We start from the raw sequence: 22,704 nt of genomic DNA on the forward strand, positions 1-22,704 counted from the left end.
AAAACAGCATTCCTAAATTAAGTGTGAAGTTGACCGAACGTGTGATTGCCGCACGAGACAAAAACGAAAGAAGAAGAAGAAAGAAAAGTGCAACCAAAAATTTGGAGTATTAAGTTTATACAAATTTTACATTAAGTAACTAATAAATAAACACAAAGGTAAGTAAATTAAGTTCATTCAACTTGAAAAAGTAATTAAACAAAATGCATTGCATTGCAAATGTTAGAACACAAAAGTGACTGAAAAGATTTTAGCCAGAAAAAGAAAATGAGGTGATACACACAAAAAAGCACGTGGGGCGTTTCAGATGAATTAACTATTAAAAAATCATTATTTTGTGAAATTTCGAAATACATTGTTTCATTATGTGACGCTGCGTTACAATTTTATTGCTCATACCTTACCTTGAATTCTTAGTAGACACAAAATTTGTTGGGAAGAATCTGGAAATATAGTTTTTTTTTTCTGTATATGGAAGCGACGAGAGTATAACTATGACTCATATTTTTCAATGTTATAATTCTATAGTATAGACTGCAAGAGCAGTGACTTCTACTGTTGACTTTGTGTGTTCGTTAATGGATGATTCGAGTTATGGATAATTTCCCTCGTTATCACCCTTTAACTAAACATTTATACAAACGTGGACTTTGTGTATGATGAAATCAATGTACAATTAACATGAGTTTTTCGCCTTATCTCGATTAAAATGTTCTCACGTTGTAGCTTGCTTTAACCTCCCTTTTTTTTCATTCTCGTGGTTTCATTTTTTTTTTCTGTACCCGCATTGAAAAAAAAGATAGCTTTCGTCTGTTCGTTTATATGTAGTGGTGCATTTCACGGCTTTTTTTTTTTTGCTTTATGTGTAGGCATGTGTATGCCTCGTGTGACTGAGTTTTATTTTCTCCATACTAATCGCCATTGCATTTTATTTCGAGAAGAATGTGTGTGTATGAAAGGGCCTTGGTAACAGAATGTTCCACACTACTACAACGACACGCATGTAAATGACGCCATTACCTGAAAAAGCAACTGTGCGAATAAATTTTAACCCTTCGGCATTTTGTTGCTTTGCTGTAACCGTTATACAATTTGCGCTGCGCAAATCCATATAACAGTTGGTTTTTATTTTTTGTTATAACAATTGTTAAGAGGTATTTTCTGGAATTTCGATTCGCGAGTAGTTGCGGCAATGGTATAATAAGATAAAGGGGCTACGCTGTTTTATTACATCCGAGGTGGTTAAAGATATTTTCTCTGCCCTAAAGATAAAGAAAAGCAAACGTACAAAGTTAATTTATTGTTTTTATAAGGCAATCGTATGCATATTGGATTAAATGCCTGAAAATAATAATTTTTTAATCTCAAGCATTAAATGTGTATAGTATGTTGCATATAACAACTTTAGTTGCTGAAACCATTAGCCTTTACCATTTGCGAATAATAAACAGCAGACTTTTGTAGCTGATTGTAAAAGGGTGTGCCGCAGAGCTACACACGGCCTTATTCAGCACTTTACAAATAAAATCAGGCACATTCTTGATAATGGAGTTGAAAACAAAAAAAAAAAAAACATTTTGGCATTTTTGCAAAAAACCGGCAAAATGCTCAAAATTTGCAAATCTGGCATTTTTTTCTGAAAAACTGTTCAACCAGGGGATGTTTCCAGCTTCGTGAGTTGACACGTTAAAATCTTTGCGCCACAGTGGCATCGAATGCTTATCCCTAAAAAGGTTGGAACACCAGTTGTAGGCTAGTAAGTATAATTCTTTCGGTATGATTTTTATAACACTTTAAAAACTTCCAACCTCCATGATTTTTTTTGTAGATTTTTGGGACATTTTCATCCTTTCCCTTATAGTGTTTCAGTATGAATTTCCTTACCAAACAGGCGTAATTCAATGTATGGAACGTTTCAGAAAATTCTATTAAATAATCGAACTACGTGTAAAAGGCACTTAACTTAGTTCTTAGAAACCACTCTTCATACAAAGCAGGTAGCGCCTAGCATTTCTAAGAAAATATCATAACTGAAGGGGCCACAAATATTTGGTTAACTTTACGATTCCTAGGAGTGCAATGACGAATTGTGTGGTATACCCTGTTATCAAATGCACAACAATTTTGTTTGTTTGTATATATGACTCATGCTCTATTGATGACAATCAAAATTAAAAAAGAAAAGAAAGTCTTGACGAAAGCCCCTGCCACACCAACGAACCAGTTTATCTTTGTGTTTTTGCAAAATTCAGTTGTTGGTGCTAATGAACTTTTTCTTAACAATAGCCGACAACAAAGCAAATAGATTATTGAATTACCCTTTGAAGTTTTTAAATAAACAATTTCTTAATTTTTCTTTTTTTTTCTCTTTCACTTGCAGATGTCTAAAGCTCCTGCTGTTGGTATTGATTTGGGTACCACCTACTCTTGCGTAGGTGTATTCCAACATGGCAAAGTTGAAATTATTGCCAACGATCAGGGTAATCGTACTACACCCTCCTATGTTGCCTTTACCGATACTGAACGTCTTATTGGAGACGCTGCCAAAAATCAAGTCGCTATGAATCCCACAAACACCATTTTTGATGCTAAGCGCTTGATTGGTCGCAAATTTGATGATGCTCCCGTTCAAGCTGACATGAAACATTGGCCCTTCGATGTCGTCAATGTAGATAGCAAACCAAAAATCCAAGTCATCTACAAAGATGAGAAGAAGACCTTCTTCCCCGAGGAAATCTCATCCATGGTTCTGTCCAAAATGAAGGAGACCGCTGAGGCTTACTTGGGTAAAACGGTTACAAATGCTGTCATCACTGTGCCAGCCTATTTCAACGATTCCCAGCGTCAGGCTACAAAGGATGCTGGTACCATTGCCGGTTTGAATGTGTTGCGTATCATCAATGAACCCACTGCTGCCGCCATTGCCTACGGTTTGGATAAGAAGGCCATTGGTGAACGTAATGTGTTGATTTTCGATTTGGGCGGTGGTACTTTTGATGTATCCATTCTCTCCATTGACGACGGCATCTTCGAGGTCAAGTCCACTGCTGGTGACACCCATTTGGGTGGTGAAGATTTCGACAACCGCCTTGTCACCCACTTTGTTCAGGAATTCAAGCGCAAGCACAAGAAGGACCTTGCTAGTAACAAGCGTGCTTTGCGTCGTCTCCGTACCGCTTGCGAACGTGCAAAGCGTACTTTGTCCTCCTCCACTCAGGCTAGCATTGAAATCGATTCCTTGTTCGAGGGTACCGATTTCTATACCTCCATCACCCGTGCTCGTTTCGAGGAATTGAACGCCGATTTGTTCCGCAGCACCATGGATCCCGTTGAGAAGGCTTTGCGTGATGCCAAGCTCGATAAGGCTCAAATCCATGACATTGTTTTGGTCGGTGGTTCCACCCGTATCCCCAAGGTGCAAAAGTTGTTGCAAGATTTCTTCAATGGCAAGGAATTGAACAAGTCCATCAATCCCGATGAGGCTGTTGCCTACGGCGCTGCCGTCCAGGCTGCCATCTTGCACGGTGACAAGTCCCAAGAAGTACAAGACTTGTTGTTGCTCGACGTTACCCCATTGTCCTTGGGTATTGAAACCGCTGGCGGTGTCATGAGTGTACTAATCAAGCGTAACACTACCATCCCCACTAAGCAAACGCAAACCTTCACCACTTACTCCGACAACCAACCCGGTGTATTGATCCAGGTCTACGAAGGTGAACGTGCTATGACCAAAGATAACAACTTGTTGGGCAAATTCGAATTGTCCGGCATTCCACCAGCTCCTCGTGGTGTACCTCAAATCGAAGTTACCTTCGATATTGATGCCAACGGTATCTTGAACGTCACTGCATTGGAACGTTCCACCAACAAGGAAAACAAGATCACCATCACCAACGACAAGGGCCGTCTGTCAAAGGAGGATATCGAACGTATGGTCAACGAGGCTGAAAAATACCGCAATGAAGATGAGAAGCAAAAGGAAACCATTGCCGCCAAGAACTCCTTGGAATCGTACTGCTTCAACATGAAGGCTACATTGGACGAAGAGAACTTGAAGACCAAGATCTCCGAGTCGGACCGCACCACCATCATGGAGAAATGCAACGAGACCATCAAATGGTTGGATGCCAATCAATTGGCCGATAAGGAAGAATACGAGCATCGTCAAAAGGAATTGGAAGGTGTTTGCAACCCCATCATCACCAAGTTGTACCAAGGTGCTGGTGGAGCTCCCGGTGGCATGCCCGGCGGTATGCCTGGCTTCCCCGGTGGCGCTGGTGCTGCTCCCGGTGCCGGTTCCGGTGCCGGTCCCACCATCGAAGAAGTCGATTAAACAACCAATTGACGAAAAACTTCTACTTCTCCATACAGTATATCGTCTACTCCAATTAAAATTAAATACTATGCTGCTTGGATTTTAAATTAAACCCTAGAACAACTGCTCCATGATCGTATTCTATTCTCATCTACGAAACATCCAAACACCATTTCACATTACACACTGAAAGTAAAGCGGATTCCAACATCTTCTAGTAAAAAAAAAAGCATTTTACTTGCATCATTGATTGATTTTCAAAGAAATAAAACTAAAGAATGAAGCTAAAACAGAGAAAACATAAAATTTGGTGTCTTTTATTTGGCGGTCATCAAATGTGGGCATATAAAATGGATTTTTTTGAAGGGTTGTCAAGCAGTCAAGAGGAGGATGCTATTTGGGTGGCATGTAAGAGTTTTGGAAATTTTTTGGATTTTGCAATTCTTGGCTCTTTTTTTTTTATTGTATCAAATAGGGGAATGCACTAGAAAAAAAACGGGAGTTAATAGGCTATTGAACCCTCGGATTTAATAAATTTTGGTTTCAAAACATTTTGGATGATTTTAATAAAGTTCAAAAACCACTATCGAGGGGCGTTTTTAATCATGGACAAGTTTTTTTTGTGCAGCTGGTGAGTGCGAATAGTTTAAGTTTTATATATGTTAGACTTGAAGGCCTGTGATTCATAAATCGATGTTCATTTTCTTCTAGAATTGTGGTGGTATGACGTCAGTAATGTCCGAACAGTTGGCTTTCATTTATTTCTCCACGATTTCACTGCGTTTCTATTTGGTCGATATAAACAAATTTGCCTCCCCAACCACCTAAGGAGGGGGGTGTTTAAAAATAGAATGGAAATGTTTTTTCTTTAGAATAGTGAAGACTTGCGAAACGATATAATCAATAAGGAAGGCGGTGAGTATATCTGACATGATTTATGTATATTATTTCTATTTATATGCGCGCCCTGCTATACAAATCCACTTAATAAGCGCAAAGTCTCTATGGTTCAGTTGGCGTGGTATATATCGAACTTACACCTATAAATTATTGAAAATCTAAAGAATTAAAAGCCAACAAGCTATGAGCTGTAAGCAAGATACACAGAGCCCTGGTGAAAACCATACTAGCACTGATAAGAGTTACTGGTAAAGTCCTGAAACATCTGCTGATGGCGTGTTGTCAGTGACCAAACCACACTGCGGATTCTCCGGCAGGAGTATTTATCCGTAGCTGGAGTAAGCATGCCTAACTGTGAGCCGACCTGCGAAAACGGTTAAATTCTTTGATTTTGACTCGTGTCAACTTCATCTTCATCCTTCTGTTGTCTTGCAATGTATTTCTCCATTCCGTTCCACTAGTCGAACACAGAATAGCGTTCTAAGCGCCTCGATCTTCTGGACTAATTCTAAAATCTCTGACACCAAGTTTCGAGGTGTCTCCCACCACTTGATCTTTCCAACGGCCTTTTGTTCTTCCCGGTTTGTGTGTACCACCGTGTTTGCCTTTAAAAGACTTCTTTGCTGGAGAACATTCCACTAAGGAACAGGGGCAAACTTCTCAGATATCAATGAGTGCAGTCCGATTCAAGTTTAAGCTCAATGATAAGGGGCTTTCTTTTTATAGCCGAGTCCGAATGGTGTACCGCAGTGCGACACCTCTTTGGAGAGAGGTTTTACATAGTATAGTACCTTACAAATGTTGCCAGCATTAGGAGGGGGAAAACCACCGCTGAAAATTTTTTCTGATGGTCTCGCCAGGATTCGAACCCAAGCGTTCAGCATCATAGGCGGACATGCTAATCTCTGCGCTACTTTGGCCTCCGCTAGTGGTTTATACGTCGCCAGTACTCTCCATTGACGCAAACTGGTCCACATATATTTTACGAAGAATCTTTCTCTTAAATACTCCAAGCACTACCTCATCTGCTTTCACAAGTACCCATGTGTCAGAACCCTATAACAACACGGGCAGTATCAGTGTCTTGTATAGTGTAATCTTAGTCTGTCGAAAGGTGGCCTTGTTTCTAAACTGCTAACTTAGTCCAAAGTAGCATCTGTTTGCCAGTATTATTCTTCGCATATTCTCAAAACTCTATTTTCTTTTTCTGTTCGGTTTTACAAGGCGTTTTGGGAGTTGAAACCATCCATTTCTTCTTATCTCCATTTACTGACTTACAGACCCATTTTAACTGAATCTCTTTCGATTTTTTTCAAAGGCTGCAGTTACTACTTCTGGTGACCGACTTTTGATGTCGATGTCGTCGGCGGCATAGGCGAGTAGCATGTTTTCTCTTGTGATTAGTGTGCCATATCTATTCACATCTTCATCTCGTATAATCTTCTCCAGCAGGATATTAAAGAGATCACACGATAGGCTGTCTCCTTGTCTGAAATTTCGTTTCGTATTGAATGGTTCGGAGAGATTCTTTCCTATTCTTACTGAGGAACGCGTATCAGCAAGTGTCATCCTGCAGAGCCTTATTAATTTTTCAGGGATACCAAACTCAGAGATGGATTGACCTTTGAACGTAAAGGAGTATTGAAGGCGGCTCTGTAGTCAACAAAGAGATGGTAGGTGTTGATTTGTTCTTTTCGGGTCCTTTTCAGGATTTGGCGCAGTGTGAATATCTGGTTCAGGGTGGATTTACCAGGTCCAAAGAAAGCCGCATTTATAGAGCCCAATTATCTCATTTACTTTAGGTTTTAATCTTTCACTCAGTACGCTAGAGAGTATCTTGTAGGCAATGGGGAGCAGACTTATTCCTCTGTAGTTGACACATTCCGTCTTGTCTCCTTTCTTGTGTACGGGATATAGTATGCTGAGATTCCAAACATCGGGTATGCGTTCTTCAGGTCATATTGCGCAGATAAGCTGATGCATACGCCTTATCAGCGTTTCGGCTTCGGTCTTAAATAGTTTAGCGGGTAACCCTTCGGCTCCTGCTTCCTTGTTGCTCTTTAGTCGGGTCACTGCTACCTGGGTCTCATTCTGAGTAGGAGGGAAACATTCTATACCATCATCATTGATTGGTTCTGTGGTATCCTCTTCGCCGCCAACGTCAACGTTGGGTAAAATGTTCTTTCCATGCTATCTGTGTCAGTTACCAGATTTCTTTCTTTGTCTCTGCAGGAGGATGTGCCTGCACCAAAGCCATCAGTTTGATGTTTAATTCTTTGGTAGAATTTCCGGACTTCATTCTAACTCCTGTACATCTCAATTCGTTCACACTCACGTCTTTCCATTTCCTTTTTCTTTCTGCGGAATAGACGTTTCTCCTCTCTTCCGATACCTCTTCTTCAACTGGCGCGTTGCTACTGATTGCAGGGTTGCTTCATATGCCCCATTCTTGGTTTCAGTAGCAGCTCGACACTTGGTCGTACCATGGGTTTCTTAGAGGAGGCTTCCGGTAGCCAAATACGGGTTTCGCCTCTTTTTCCGTGGAGTGGGCAATAATTTGCCATTGCGTCATATGAACAAGGAGTGCTTTCTTCACCATCAGTTGGGTCAGTCGAGTAGATTATGCCGCTGCCATATGTTGTGTTTGCAGCTTTTCAATGTCCAGCTTCCGTGCAGTGTCAGATCGTACTTTCCTCGCCATGTTCAAACGAGTGCGAACCTATGCTGCAACAAGGTATCTTGTTGCTGAATCTGAATCTGTATTCGCTCCACGAATCGATCGATAGATGAATACCTTCCATCTATCACAACGAATCAAATTCCTCGTGTTTTGATCGGGTGGCATCCATGTGGCTTTGTGAATATTTTTATGTTGAAATCTTGTGCTACTAACTACCATGTTTTTTGCCGCGGCAAAATCTATCTATTCTGGTGATATTCATAGTCAAATTAGCCCTACACTCCGCTTTGCAAAAAACAAAGAACCAAAGAAAAATGCTTTAGGATCAGCCGGGTCGATTCTAATATACCCTCCACCATGGGCTCCATGTCATAAATTCCCTGGACGACCTTTTTGCTATAGACAGAAATTAAAACGACGTTATTAGTGTTCATAACAGAGTTCCACATGCCAAATTGGATAAGGTACACAATTGGAAATCATACCCGCACTCAACATGCAGTTTCAATCAAATTCTAGATTGTCAAGAAGGCGAATCAGGAGATGTTGCAACTGTGTTGTGTACGGCAGCTCTTGCCAATCAAGGATTCCATTGGGTCAATCCGGTACGTACATCCGGCTGACTTTTTTTTTGGAGTCAGTATGGGAAAATTCTTTACGCCAGTGACGAGTTCGTCTTTCGCCTTATGCCGGACTCCGTTATCAACGTTACCAGCTGAAAACCCACCCTGGTGATTTTTCATATCATCTTTGTTGTGTCTGCGTTCAGACCTTCGCCTTCATACGCTACGCCACTGCGTATTTTCTTCCTGCGCAATACTTGTTCGGCGTATCTCTTCAGCACCTCCCACTTCTTTTTGTCTTCCAGCATCCTCTGGACTATTGTCCTAGGCGAAACGTAGCCAATGGCTGTTTGCAGTTCCCTGCGTCTTTCAACCCAGCGCTCGCAGTGGAAGAATGTGTTTTCCACATCGTTTGCAAATTCTAGCTCCTCATAAAAGCACTTGCTAGAGGAGTATTTGCCCATTCTATGCAGGTATTTCCGAAACTAACCATGGTCTGTCAGCAACTATGTAATGCAACAGTTGACATCGCTATGCTATCTATCTCTTCACAGCCGTACATCGGGTATTAGTCGTCGCGTCCACCTGGCTCGATTCTCATTCGTCCACCTATGTTACTATTGCTCGATAGTCTTCTCTCGTATGGTCTGTGTAAGATATGTTGGAATCTTAATCTGCCTCTATGGGTGTTGCACTTCGCGATGTAGAGCCTGGCACGCTCCATGGCCTGTTGGTCTATCGGAAACATTCCGGCTATTACGAGGGTTGCGTGTTCGGTAGGATGATATGACCCTAAGAGCCGCCGTCCTCAGTATCGAGAACAGGGACTTCGCTCGGCATGCTGTCTGCAGTGTCTGGCGTCATATTTCGCTCACGTAGATGGGGATACTTTCGCATTTCTCTATTTAGAGTCTGCGCTTGCTCGGGAATGGCACACCTATATTTGACAACAGTCGACTGTGTTGCGCCGGTATCTTAGTGACTTTTGTTGCTCCGTGCCGAATTTGATCTGCATAGGTCAGGCTTTGGATCCAGTCGGATACATAGATATGTGTGCATTCTCTTGGTTTTCACCAGTATATCTTCTTTGCGCGTATCCACTTCCACTGGAATATTTTTTCTCATTAGGCGTAGCAACTTCGTCTCCTCCATCGCAAATTGTAAGCCGTGGGAGTCCAGCCAGTACTTTGCCCTTGGCAACACCTGCACCTTTCGTGCCTCTTGCCGTGATGGATGCAGCAATGTTGTAAGCATAACCACTACATTTCTGTGTGTATCAACTGGCATTACAAAGATCCTGTAATGCAAGTAAATTCTCTTTATTCTCATCAGATACGCCGGTACATTAAAGGCCTCTCTGAGTGCTTAAAGAACGTTAGACCATTCCATCATAACTGGCATTACAAAGATCCTGTAATGCAAGTAAATTCTCTTTATTCTCATCAGATACGCCGGTACATTAAAGGCCTCTCTGAGTGCTTAAAGAACGTTAGACCATCCAGCTCCCTCATTGAAATGCCCCCTCCAGACAGCATAGAGATCGTATCATATGTGGACGATTGTGCGATCATAGCATCAGCGCCGCCGTACTGTCCGCATAAATCCTAAGTTTTAAGGGCGGTAGATCCCTTACCAGAATTTTTCTTGCAGCCTTTGCTCGAAGGACCGAAGATTCGTCCGGTAGTCTTAGAAACATACCGATGTTGAGTACTTCGAAGTAGACCCCAAATCCATTCCCTGACTCAATATTGGAGCCATCAGTGAAGATTGAGGACTCATCCCCCTCAAAGACAGCATTGGCAATTCGTGACTCCCTGGAAACGAATCCTGAAGGCCTTTCTCCCAATCGATACCTGTGCCTGATAATCGGAGATCCTCCTCAATTTACCTGTCCTTCAATATACCTACATCAGTCTAAGCGCGACCTTGGCGGCGCAGTTCCGAGTATAGGGCCTGCATATCCCGCACCGCCTCCAGACCTGCATGCGTTGCGGCTCTCAGTGCTCCTGTGATTTCGATGCAGGCCAGTCTCTGGACCTACGGCCTTTTACCATACCAATTTCCTATAGATCAGTACTGGTCTCACAATGGCAGTATACGTCCAAAAAATCATCTTGAAGGTTACCCTCCACTTAAGGACTTATAAGGGAATAGTGCCTTACGGCTCCTTTCCTCCGCATTGCTCTTCCAGGATAGTTTCGAATTGAGGATTATTCCAAGGTACTTCGCTTCCTTCGACCGCTGCAGGGAGTCTAAACTCAGGTTGTTGTTGCTATACACTGAGGCGGCAGCCCTTGCTGATGAAGAACTCCATCGGGTCAATCCGGTACGTACAACCGGCTGCCATGGGATTGCCTGAACTCCGGTATTTTGTATCTGCGAGTGAAGAGCAACAGATTTAAGTATGTGCACAAACATTTTCAATTAAAACACCGAAAGAAATGCTGCCTAAATTATTTATTTATTTTTTGTTGTTGTTTTGGATCATTAATCTAACCAGGCAAAATTAGTATCCTTATCTTTGTTGTTTATATCTTTATTTGATATTATGGGTAATTCCTTATTATTTGGCTTGTAATAACCATCACCATCCGCCACTATATTTGCCGCTTGTTGAGTGTTAATGTGAACGGTTTTAAATTTCCGGCTAAAAACATTGCCCAGACTTTCTCTAGCCTTCAGAGGTGACTTATAACCACTGCTCATATCGAAGTTATCATCATTTTTTGACGTATTTTTACCTGCTGGTCCCTTTTGATGTAGATAAGTTTGCCATTGTTGCAGTTTATCTTCGGCAGCTCGTAATTGGGCCAGCGATTTTTCATGACCTGGATTTAAACCGATTGGTTGTACTCCAGCTACTTCGTTAAGGTCAACTTTAAGCGGTGCCAAGGCAGATATGGCTCGTGATAAACCGATTTGTGAGTGGCGAATGCGATGTTCCATTAAATCGGCACCCAATAACTCCTCATTGGGATCCATGCGTATGGGAACGATTTTATTGACAATATAAAGAAGCAGAAATGTTGAACATATGCCCCAACATGTCAAGCACAGGGCTGAAAGACATTGTATGCCCAGTAAATACCAGCCGCCACCTTTGAAAAGGCCCGAACGACCCTTGGTAGTATCGAGGGGAATGGGATTATCGGCAAATAGACCCACAGCAATGACGCCCTACAACGAGAAAAAATAATTAAATCAGGTAAAAGTGCATTAAGTTCGGCTGGGCCGAATCATATTTACCCTCCAGCATGGATCGTATTTGTCAAGTTCGTTGAATGACTTTTTCAAGTATATATGAGCTATATCAAGTTATTGACCGATATGGACCGTACTTTTCATGACTGTACTAAAATTTCAGGCATATCAAGTATTATTTGCGCCCTCTAGGGGCTCAGAAAATCAAATTGGGATATCGGTTTATATGGTAGCTATATTAGATTATTAGCCGATTTAGACTATACTTGGCACAGTTGTTAGAAGACATGGACAAAATTTCAACCGAATTGTAAAAGAATTTCGCCCTCTAGAGGCTAAAGGAGTCTAATCAGGAGATCGGTTTATGTGACAGCTATATCAGGTTGCTGACAGATTTATTCCATAATTGGCACAGTTGTTGGAAGGCTTACCAAAACAACATGTGCAAAATTTCAACCAAATTGTAAAAGAATTGCGCCCTCTAGAGGCTAAAAAAGTCTAATCGGGAGATCGGTTTATGTGGCAGCTACATCAGGTTATAGACTGATTTATACCATACGTGGCACAGTTGTTTGAAGTCATACCATAATAACATGTGCAAAATTTCAACCAAATTGTAAAAGAATTACCCCCTCTAAAGGCTAGAGAAGTCTAATCGGGAGATGGGTTTGTGTGACAGCTATATCAGGTTACAGACTGATTTAGACCATACTTGGCACTGCTGTTTGAAGTCATATCAAAATAACATGTGCAATATTTCAACCAAATTGTAAAAGAATTGCGCCCTCTAGGGGGTAAAGAATTAGAATCGGGAGATGGGTTTATATGGCAGCTACATCAGATTACAGACTGATTTATACCATACTTTGCACAGTTGTTTGAAGACATATCAAACAAATTGTAAGAGAATTGCGCCCTCTAGAGGTTAAAGATGTCTAATCAGGAGATCGGTTTATGTTGCAGCTATATCAGGTTGCTGATTTATACCATACGTGGCACAGTTGTTTGAAGTCATACCAAAATAACATGTGCAAAATTTCAAACGAATTGTAAAAGAATTGCCCCCTCTAGACCATACTTGGCACTGCTGTTTGAAGTCATATCAAAATAACATGTACAAAATTTCAACCAAATTGTAAAAGCATTGCGCCCTTTAGAGGTTAAAGAAGTCTAATCGGGAGATCGGATTATGTGGCAGCTACACCAGGTTATAGACTGATTTATACTATACGTGGCACAGTTGTTTGAAGTCATACCAAAATAACATGTGCAAAATGTCAACTAAATTCTAAAAGAATTGCCCCCTCTAGAGGCTAGAGAAGTCTAATCGGGAGATGGGTTTGTGTGACAGCTATATCAGATTACAGACTGATTAAGACCATACTTAGCACTGCTGTTTGAAGTCATACCAAAATAACATGTGCAAAATTTCAACCAAATTGTAAAAGAATTGCGCCCTCTAAGAGGTAAAGAAGTCTAATCGGGAGATGGGTTTATGTGGCAGCTATATCAGATTACAGACTGATTTATACCATACTTGGCACAGTTGTTGGAAGTCATACCAAAACAACATGTGTAAAATTTCAACCTAATTGTAAAAGAATTGCGCCCTCTAGAGGCTAGAGAAGTCTAATCGGGAGATGGGTTTGTGTAACTGGTATATCAGGTTACAGACTGATTTAGACCATACTTGGCACAGCTGTTTGAAGTCATATCAAAATAACATGTGCAAAATTTCAACCAAATTGTAAAAGAATGGCGCCCTCTAGGGGGTAAAGAAGTCTAATCGGGAGATGGGTTTATATGGCAGCTATATCAGGTTGCTGACTTATTTATACCATAAATGGCACAGATGTTGGAAGGCATACCAAAAACCATGTGCAAAATTTGAAATAAATTGTAAAAGAATTGCGCCCTCTAGAGGCTAAAGAAGTTGAATCGGGTGATGTGACAGCTATATCACGTTAAGACTGATTTAGACCATACTTGGCACTGTATGCTGTTTGGAGTCATACCAAAACGATATGTGCAAAATTTCAGCCAAATCGGATAAGAATTACGCCCTCTAGAAGCTCAAGAAAATCAAGACCTAAGATGGGTTTATATGGCAGCTATATCAAAACATGGACCGATTTGGCTCATTTAAAATCCCAACCGATCCACACTAATAAGAAGCATTTGTGCAAAATGTCAAGCGATTAGCTGTACTACTTGGAAAGTTAGCGTGCTACAGACAGACGGATGGACAGACAGACGAGCGAACATGGCTAGATCGACTTAAAATATCATGACTATCAAGAATTATACTTTATGGCGTCTTAGACGAATATTTCGAGGTGTTACAAACGGAATGGCGAAATTAGTACACCCCCATCCTATGGTGGAGGGTATAAAAATAACTGCCAAAAAAAAACTTTTTGTCACTCGATTCGTTCGCCAATTTTTAATAGCCTGCTGTTTTTCCTTTACCAAATCCGCTGATTTCTATGATTTGGCGAACGAATCGAGTGACAAAAAGTTAATGATTTTGGCAGTAGGCTTCAACATAAGATGTGTATTATAAGTTTTGCTTTAAGGCAGGTTCAATTCGAAGATGTTGCGATTTACCTTTTTGTATTTGTTCACACTTATCATATTCTACCTACCCATATGCCGCACACTCCATGCACAGCGCTAGCGCCCACGGGATCATCAACGCCCATACGATCGAATAGGGGCATGGCCAAGACACATAGCAAAGCGCCCAACATACCAATAAGCAATGCCTCCCAGGCTCTATACAGAAAACAGCCCGCAGTTATTGAGACCAACGAGCCCAAGACTCCATTTATTAGATCTATAATATCCAAACGTCCATCATGGCGCCACAGAGAATATCTAAAAATAGACTTATTTCGTCTAAGTGATCTCCTAAGTAGGCTCTTACTTACATGGTACATATTATGCCACCTCCAAAGGAACCCATCATGGTCATAACAGCAGCTCTAGCTGCATATTGCCACTTGGCACCACTAACACCATAAGTACTGCCCGAATTGAAGGCCAACCAGCCCCACCATAGCACAAATAATCCCATGCAAGCATTCACTGGATTGCCCAAGGGCAAGGGATCATACCCATCAGCATAGCGACCTAAACGCGGTCCCAACATGGCAGCCGAAGCAAATGCAGCAGTTCCACCTGAAACACCATTATTTTGCTATTAACAAAAACTCTGTTGCCTTGATGTGCTATACCTATTAAATGCACTGGCCCGCTACCGGCTATATCCACTGCTCCTAAATTGTTGAGAAATCCATGTTCACCCCATACCCAACCGCTTGGTATGCAATATATTACGGTGTTTAATAATGAAAACAGGCAATATGCCTTGAAGTTACATCTGCAAATAGAAACAAGTTATGGTCCGATTCGGACCATAATTGAATTGAATGTTAGAGACCATAGTAGTAGTAGAAGTTATAGTGTAAACTTTCAGCCAATTCGTGTAAGAATTGGGCTCAAAATTGAGAGATCGGTTTATATGGGAGCTATATGGGAGATAATTACGCCCTCTGGAGGTCCAAGATCACAGATCGATTTAAATGGCTGCTATATCAGGTTATGGATCGAACAGAACACCTAATGCAAAATTTCAGCCATATCAGATAAGAATTGCGCCATCTAGTGGCTCAAGAAGTCAAGATTCAAGATAGGTTTATATGACAGCTATACCAGGTTATGAACCGATTTGAATCATACTTAGCACAGTTGTTGGAAGTGATGCCAAAACACTACGTGTAAAATAACAGTCAAATCGGATAAGAATTTCGCCCTCTGAAAGCTGAAGAAGTCAAGACCCCAGATCGGTTTATATGACAGCTATATCAGGTTCCTAACCGACTTCAACTATACCTAGCACAGTTGTTGGAAGTGATATCAAAATACTATGTGCAAAATTTCAGTAAAATCGGACGAGAATTGCGCCTTCTAGAGGCTCAAGAAGTCAAGACCCAAGATCGGTTTATATGGCAGCTATATCAAAATATGAGAATTGTGCCCTCTGAAAGCTGAAGAAGTCAAGACCCCAGATCGGTTTATATGGCAGCTATATCAGGTTTCTAACCGACTGCAACCATACTTAGCACAGTTGTTGGAAGTGATATCAAAACACTATGTGCAAAATTTCAGTAAAATTGGACGAGAATTGCGCCTTCTAGAAGTCAAGGCTCAAGAAGTCAAGGCCCAAGATCGGTTTATATGGCAGCTATACCAAAACATGGACCGGTTTGGCCTATTTACTATCCCAACAGATTTATAAAAAGTATTTGTGCAAAATTTCAAGCGGCTAGCTCTACTCCTTCAAAAGTTTGCGTGCTTTCGACAGACAGACGGACGGACTGGCTAGTTCGACTTAAAATGTCACGACGATCAAGAATATATTGGGTTGCCCAAAAAGTAATTGCGGATTTTTCATATAGTCGGCGTTGACAAATTTTTTCACAGCTTGTGACTCTGTAATTGCATTCTTTCTTCTGTCAGTTATCAGCTGTTACTTTTAGCTTGCTTTAGAAAAAAAGTGTAAAAAAAGTATATTTGATTAAAGTTCATTCTAAGTTTTATTAAAAATGCATTTACTTTCTTTTAAAAAATCCGCAATTACTTTTTGGGCAACCCAATGTATACTTTATGGGGTCTAAGACGCATATTTCGAGGTTTTACAAACAGAATGACGAAATTAGTATACCCCCATCCTATGGTGGAGGGTATAAAAAGAGAGGGTATGCGTTCTGACTTTCCTTTTCCATTTTCTAAGAAAAATCTCTAATCATTGAGATCGTCTCGAAAGAGAAACAAACAAAAATTTAAAAATTTAATTCATCAAGACACCTTTCCACAGATGCACAGAATCGTATGTGTACCATGGAAGTAGTGTAATTGTGTAGACAAAACATCTGCCATTAAACAAAAACACATGCATTGCGAAAAGTACAGCTTATAGACAGGGTTGCCCAGTGTGGGTAATGTCGTATTTATGCCATGGAGGCGTTTTCGTAAAAAATTCGTTATAAGTACAACATACCCAACTTACGGCCCTTGAAGCTTTCACACTTTATATGGCTGATGAGTAATTCTGAACCAAATTACGAAACACGCCCCATAGTAGTTGGTGTGTATTGCGATATCTGGCTTTCTTTTTCCATTTGTAAAGAAAAATCTCTGATCATTGAGCTCGTCTTGAAAGAGAAACAAGCAAAAATACTTTTTGTTTTTTGGGACACTCTAATATATTGGGTTGCCCAAAAAGTAATTGCGGATTTTTTAAAAGAAAGTAAATGCAATTTTTATAAAACTTAGAATGAACTTTAATCAAATATACTTTTTTTACACTTTTTTTCTAAAGCAAGCTAAAAGTAACATCTGATAACTGACAGAAGAAAGAATGCAATTACAGAGTCACAAGCTGTGAAAAAATTTGTCAACGCCGACTATATGAAAAATCCGCAATTCCTTTTTGGGCAACCCAATATATTTATCACAATTGAATTCAGCTGTTGTTTTCCGTTCGCTTATGCTGACTTCATTTGCTTGTCACCTTTGTTGGCATGGTGTGTCGCCTCAGCTATTCTTTGGATCCTAACGAGTATTGAATAGTTGCCATCCATCAGATAACAAAATAATCCTCTCAGATTATTTTTCTCAGTCTACCGTGAAGTAGTGCGGGAAGATTTTTGAGAGACATATCTAAGAGTGCTGAAAAACTTCCCCCTAACTGTAATAACAGGTGATTACAATACGACTATTCAGCTGTATAGACTTTCCCCAGCACTAAGCGTGTCAGGAAATCCTTAAGAATCTTGGGCTTTACCATGATGTCATTATCATAATTAGACGCTGTTGAACATATTGAAAACGTGCGGTGATATTTTCGATGATATAAGTCCAATGGATTTCTTCTCACTTAATATTTTATCATTCTTGGTTCACTTCAACTCACCTCTCCGCCATAGCTCCGCTGACTATAGTTGTCGATGTGGTAGCAAAGGAAAGCTGAAACAAAAATGCAGCGAAAATCTGACCCATTAGGGGATCATCAACGGGTGGATCCAAGAGAAAATCTCCAATGGCAATGAAAGGATTCGACAAAGGACCACGTCCATAACTCATGCCATAGCCAAACAGCCAATAGGTGAAGCCACCCAAAACAATATCAATGACATTCTTCATCATAATATTCACTTCATTTTTAATGGAAACACAGCCGGATTCCAACATGCCAAAACCTTGGGAAATAAGCCATTAATGAAATCACTGTAGTTTTTTTTCGAAACATTCAAATTCTACTTGGCCTACCAGTTTGCATGGTGAATATTATAAATGATGATGTTAACACCCAATTGGTGTCCTCTGTACTTAGGTCGTATAGGCCAGGTATAACATAGCTACTATTGCGTACTATACCCTTCAAGGCCGTCTGTTGTGACGCTGTAGCATTGATCAACTTGGATGCCATTTTGTCTCTGTAGCCCCTTCTCAGTGACCTCAAAGTTCTACTCGGGTTGTAAATGCCGCGAGTTTGGCTTGTCCTTTATCTAGATAACAACAAGGTGTGACTGCTTCTAACTTGAATTGAATTTGTCAAACTATTGGAGGGTCATTTAAGAAAGAGACATGCATATATTCGAAGTTTCTAAATCAGCGATATTTTCGTGAATAATGCACAGACAAATATGTTGTACACTTTGTGTTTTAATTTAATTTGAAATTAACTGCCCATTGACCACAATTACACAGTAGATAGGGGGGAGGTTGGCAACGATAGAGAAAAACACAAAATAAGGTAACTCAAGCTTAAGTACATGCAACACGCTACTGTAAACATACACCGGTGATGAAATGTCTGTGATAGATTTGTTGGTTTGATATTTAAACGGGCGTCAGTTCTGCAATGTTATATGGACACCTTCATATATGCTATCCCAGCAGGCCGCGAAGTCAACACGTCTTAAACCATGACCATGTTAAACCGTTGAAGACAAATAGCCCACAGCCCATACAAATCGTTGATGACATTTTCATATAGTTTTCGCGAAAATCGTGCATGACATTTTAAGCGACATTGTGAACTAACATGTCATCATGTCTCATGACAATTCAAGTGACAGGTCTGTTATGATGTCCTTTAGAAAGCTTTCGTTTTTACGAAGAAAAAAATTAAAAAAAATTTAAGTTTCTGAAAAAAAAGAAAAATACCGGATTTGTGCATGGACCCGGTTGGGAAGGAAATTCATCGACAATAAAATTGTATAGCCGACAATATGTAAGATACGTCAGCAGATATGCCATATCGGTGACAAAACTCAAATTGCCTTAGTCTTTGGGGCCAATGTCATGGTAGACGTGTGGACTGCTGGGATAAGACAGTGATGATCACACTGACACTGGTGAAAAGATCAAACTGTGTTTTTGTGAGTTAAATCAAACATCAACTAAATGAGATAGCTTTGAAATAAAAGGTAACCCAACGAAGCCAGCGAATTGAAGTTGTTTACATTGTCTGTGTGCTTCTATTCGTTTGATATGAGAAAAGTATCCCCTGTACCTAAAATTACATTTACATTGATTATTAAAACCTGTTTTAAACCATTAAATCATAACCCAACAGGCCACGTCGTCAAGACGACTTAAAAAGAAGGGTACATTACCATGTTAAATCGTTGAAGACATTGTTGATTTTGAATAACTATGCGGGATTCACTGACTAAGGTTAAACCAAGCGATCAGTTGACATAAATTTTTTTTTTTAATTTTTGACAGTACTCGGCATTGAGGGTGTCAACTTGATCTTTGTTTATATTCTTCCATTCGTTGTTTGTTTACGTTTTATGTTATTTTTTTTAAGTTTGAATTTGCATTTGCATTTGAGTAATCGCTTTGATTCTGCATGGCGAAACAAAGGTGGTCTCATTTGTACAACAACCACAAATCATGTGGTGCTATACGCCATCTTGTCATCAAGCTGATCGACGTTTTGTCAACACACACAAAGAATTTTGTGTGCGTACATGAGCAGAGAATATGAGAAAGAAGATGACAACAAAGAGAATGCAAACAAAAATTCGACATTTTAATATCACATATCTGGACGGCTGTTAACAGCTGTTCGCGTAAGACCACCTTTTTAAATCCGCCTTGATTCTATTGCAGCATTTGAAATATCTATTCGCTAAACTATATCTTTAAGCCTCTATGAATGACTATTTTTTTCCTCCAGTGTAAGCTGTTGTATTTTTCATGTTGCCATTGAAAATTTTGTTTGCATGTCTCCATGTTAATATAAAATTAATCTTAAAAATATTCGTTCCCATTGCTAGTAATGTTGTTGTTATTGTTTGTTTTATCAATTAACCACTTAAATTTAACTAAACGGCTACCACATATGAATGAATGGAACACACGTTAAGGTTGGAATCTTATCTGTTTGTTCCCAATTTAGTCCCCTGCTATTTTCCGCAAAGAAATTTCAAAAAAAAAGAATCAAGTAGCGGCAAATCCGTTTTGTGGTCAAGAAAAAAACAACCAATTTAAACAAATTAAGATAAAATTGTCTTAGGCAATTTTGGATGGGTGACCAAGGTCATGACAATAGTTTATCGGAGTTAAGGCATGACCTAGGATAATGAAGCCCGTAAAAGTTTGATTTTCAAAATTTTCGAGGTAACATTTTATTGTAATAGTTATTTTAATAATGAACATATATTAATTTTAGTAAAAATAAACATTTGATAGAATATTTATTGCCAAGCTATGGGCATCGTGATTCCGCTAAGGCGGATAATACTATCAGTTTGCTTGTCAAATGGGTTGACAAATCTCCACCCATTTAATAATTTGCGAGGGTAAGAAAAGAAGTATAAACCTACTTCCAAGATTACAACTCAAAGAAAGGAAGGGCGAAATTCTGAAGGACTCATATGTGGTTTCTTGGTCAAACTTTTACGCAACTGAAACCTATTCGCCTGTGTATAATGATTTCCACATTTCCTTTGCAACTGTACCTTGCACCACTACCTTTGCTGCAATGTAGTGTACGGTTCGACTCTGAAATTCTTCCTGATTCGGCTGGCCCCGTTTTTGATACCCCCTTTTAGTGTAGGACTTCCAAAAACCTATGTAGTCACTCGATTAATAAGATTATGAAGTTTTGTAATAATTGAGTATAAAATCTGTTCTCTTCTGTAAAGAATGTACCAAATAGTACCGAGAATAAAAATACATCGTATTCATCATTAAGTCGCCAAACATATTTTGTCAAGGTATAAATTAATCCCAATTTTGGTCGCTTTAGCTCAATTCGTAAAGAAAGTACCACTTTGTATGTAGTGGTAGTTGCCCAAAAAATATTAAGTGCACTATCTGTCATAATTAGTGATTAGTGCAACTCTGATTTTGTGTGTGTAACTAGTTCGCGCCACTTTTCGTTGTTTGTGTGTGTTATGGTTCTGAACTATAATACACACACACAACCAAAACTCGTTGACAGATAGTGCACTTCGCGAGAAAAAATTGTGCTCAGCTGTTTACGGTGCACTACCTAAAAATTATGCCATGGCTGTATACCAATTTCGAGATCATACTGTAAAGAAAGTACCATTTTGTATGTGTTAGTACCTAAATGCACGAATTAAATACAAATCTTATTTCCGCCCAATATTTACTCTGAAATTGTATCTCAATGTTGAGTTCTTTAGCTCAATTCGTAAATAATTTATCATTTTGTACGTTTGAGTACCTAAATGTAAGATTTTGAATAATCTTCTGATAACCTAAAATTTATAGTCAATGTGTACTTGTATCCCAATTTTAAGAGCTTGAGTTCACTTCGTTAAAAAAGTACCGTTTTGTACATTTGAGTACCTAAACGTATAAAAATTATTTTGCACTTTTTAGTACCAAATGTACTAATTTTGAATGGATCATTTAGTCACCCATTATGTATTTCCTTCATGTAATTACATGCCAAATTTAAGACCTCTACCTCCATCTGTAAAAAAGTACCAAATGGCACCAAAATGTACGAGTTGTGAATAGATTATTTGGTCACCCATCATATTTTTCCTAGTTGAACCCGCATGCTAAATTTCAAACCTCTAACTCCATCTGTAAAGAAAGTACAATTTTGGTTCCAAAATTCATGAATTTTTAGCAGATCATTTAGTCACCTATCATATATTTCTTAGTTATACCTACATGCCAAATTTCAGACCCCTAGTTCCATCCATGAAGAAAGTACCAAATGGTACCAATTTTGGTACCTGAAAGTGCGAATGGTGAATAGATCATTTAGAATATATCAAATATATGATGTTATACTTCTTATTTGTACCTACATGGCTATGAAGATATTACTGAAACGAATTAAGAAGGAGGTCAGTATAGCTATTGGTTTCATAACGAGACACATAGGACTTCAAACTCACACAAATACAACAAATTTTGCCCATGAACATTCCACTAAGGAACAGGGGCAAACTTCTCACATATCAATGAGTGCAGTCCGATTCAATTTTAAACAGAATGATAAGGGGCCTCCTTTTTATAGCCGAGTCCGAACGGCGTGCCGCAGTTCGACACCTCTTCGGAGAGAAGTTTTACATGGCATTGTACCTCACAAATGTTGCCAGCATTAGGAGGGGAAAACCAACGCTGAAATTTTCTTCTGATGGTCTCGCCAGGTTTCGAACCCAGGCGTTCAGCGTCATAGGCGGACATGCTAACCTCTGCGCTACGGTGGCCTCGAGCTCACTTATGTAAAATCGGTGCGGCAAGTGATAGTATGTGTAGGGCATGCGATGAAAGATGATGAGACGTTGGAGCATTTGCTTTTTTATTGTCCGGCTTTCGCGTCTAACAGATACCGGCACTTAGGTGGAGACACAATACCAGACATGAACCAATGGAGTGGTATTGAAAACAATTAAGGATTTTGTAAGAAGCACGGAATTCCTAGCCTAAAATTTTCTTTTTCGAGGTTACTTAACAGTTTTTAGAGCGCACAACAAGCC

General features: G+C 39.8%; 3 protein-coding genes across 3 annotated transcripts in view; 2 read left to right on the forward strand and 1 right to left on the reverse strand.

Moving 5' to 3' along the window:
* Positions 1-2: 2 nt before the first annotated feature.
* LOC106087688 (heat shock 70 kDa protein cognate 4) lies at positions 3-4,621 on the forward strand. Its single transcript, XM_013252827.2, has 2 exons — positions 3-158; positions 2,381-4,621. The coding sequence occupies exon 2, from the start codon at positions 2,381-2,383 to the stop codon at positions 4,331-4,333; it is 1,953 nt and encodes a 650-aa protein (XP_013108281.1). The 5' UTR covers positions 3-158; the 3' UTR covers positions 4,334-4,621.
* A 557-nt stretch (positions 4,622-5,178) lies between these two features.
* LOC106087681 (putative uncharacterized protein DDB_G0277255) overlaps positions 5,179-22,704 on the forward strand; it is a 48,526-nt gene continuing 31,000 nt past the window's right edge. Inside the window, exon 1 of the mRNA XM_059362643.1 lies at positions 5,179-5,230. The gene's annotated coding sequence lies outside the window, so the exon portion shown is untranslated. The remainder of the gene's footprint in view (positions 5,231-22,704) is intronic.
* Positions 10,901-18,271, reverse strand: LOC106087689 (putative ammonium transporter 2). The gene is made up of 6 exons (XM_013252828.2): positions 17,993-18,271; positions 17,637-17,922; positions 14,896-15,041; positions 14,590-14,839; positions 14,305-14,536; positions 10,901-11,635 (listed from the first exon to the last, which is right to left on the reverse strand). Exons 1-6 carry the CDS (start codon positions 18,150-18,152, stop codon positions 10,946-10,948), a joined length of 1,764 nt encoding a protein of 587 aa, XP_013108282.1. The 5' UTR covers positions 18,153-18,271; the 3' UTR covers positions 10,901-10,945.

The sequence above is a fragment of the Stomoxys calcitrans genome, chromosome 2 (assembly GCF_963082655.1).
Source record: "Stomoxys calcitrans chromosome 2, idStoCalc2.1, whole genome shotgun sequence".
NCBI classification, from domain to species: domain Eukaryota; kingdom Metazoa; phylum Arthropoda; class Insecta; order Diptera; family Muscidae; genus Stomoxys; species Stomoxys calcitrans.

Excerpts from the sequence above, each read along its gene's own strand:
- LOC106087688 (XM_013252827.2), top strand. The coding sequence starts at position 2,381 with ATGTCTAAAGCTCCTGCTGTTGGTATTGATTTGGGTACCACCTACTCT.
- LOC106087689 (XM_013252828.2), bottom strand. The coding sequence starts at position 18,152 with ATGGCATCCAAGTTGATCAATGCTACAGCGTCACAACAGACGGCCTTG. Across the intron at positions 17,923-17,992 it reads AATATTCACCATGCAAACTG|GTTTTGGCATGTTGGAATCC; the intron begins GTAGGCCAAGTA and ends TTATTTCCCAAG. Across the intron at positions 14,840-14,895 it reads CGGGCCAGTGCATTTAATAG|GTGGAACTGCTGCATTTGCT; the intron begins GTATAGCACATC and ends ATGGTGTTTCAG.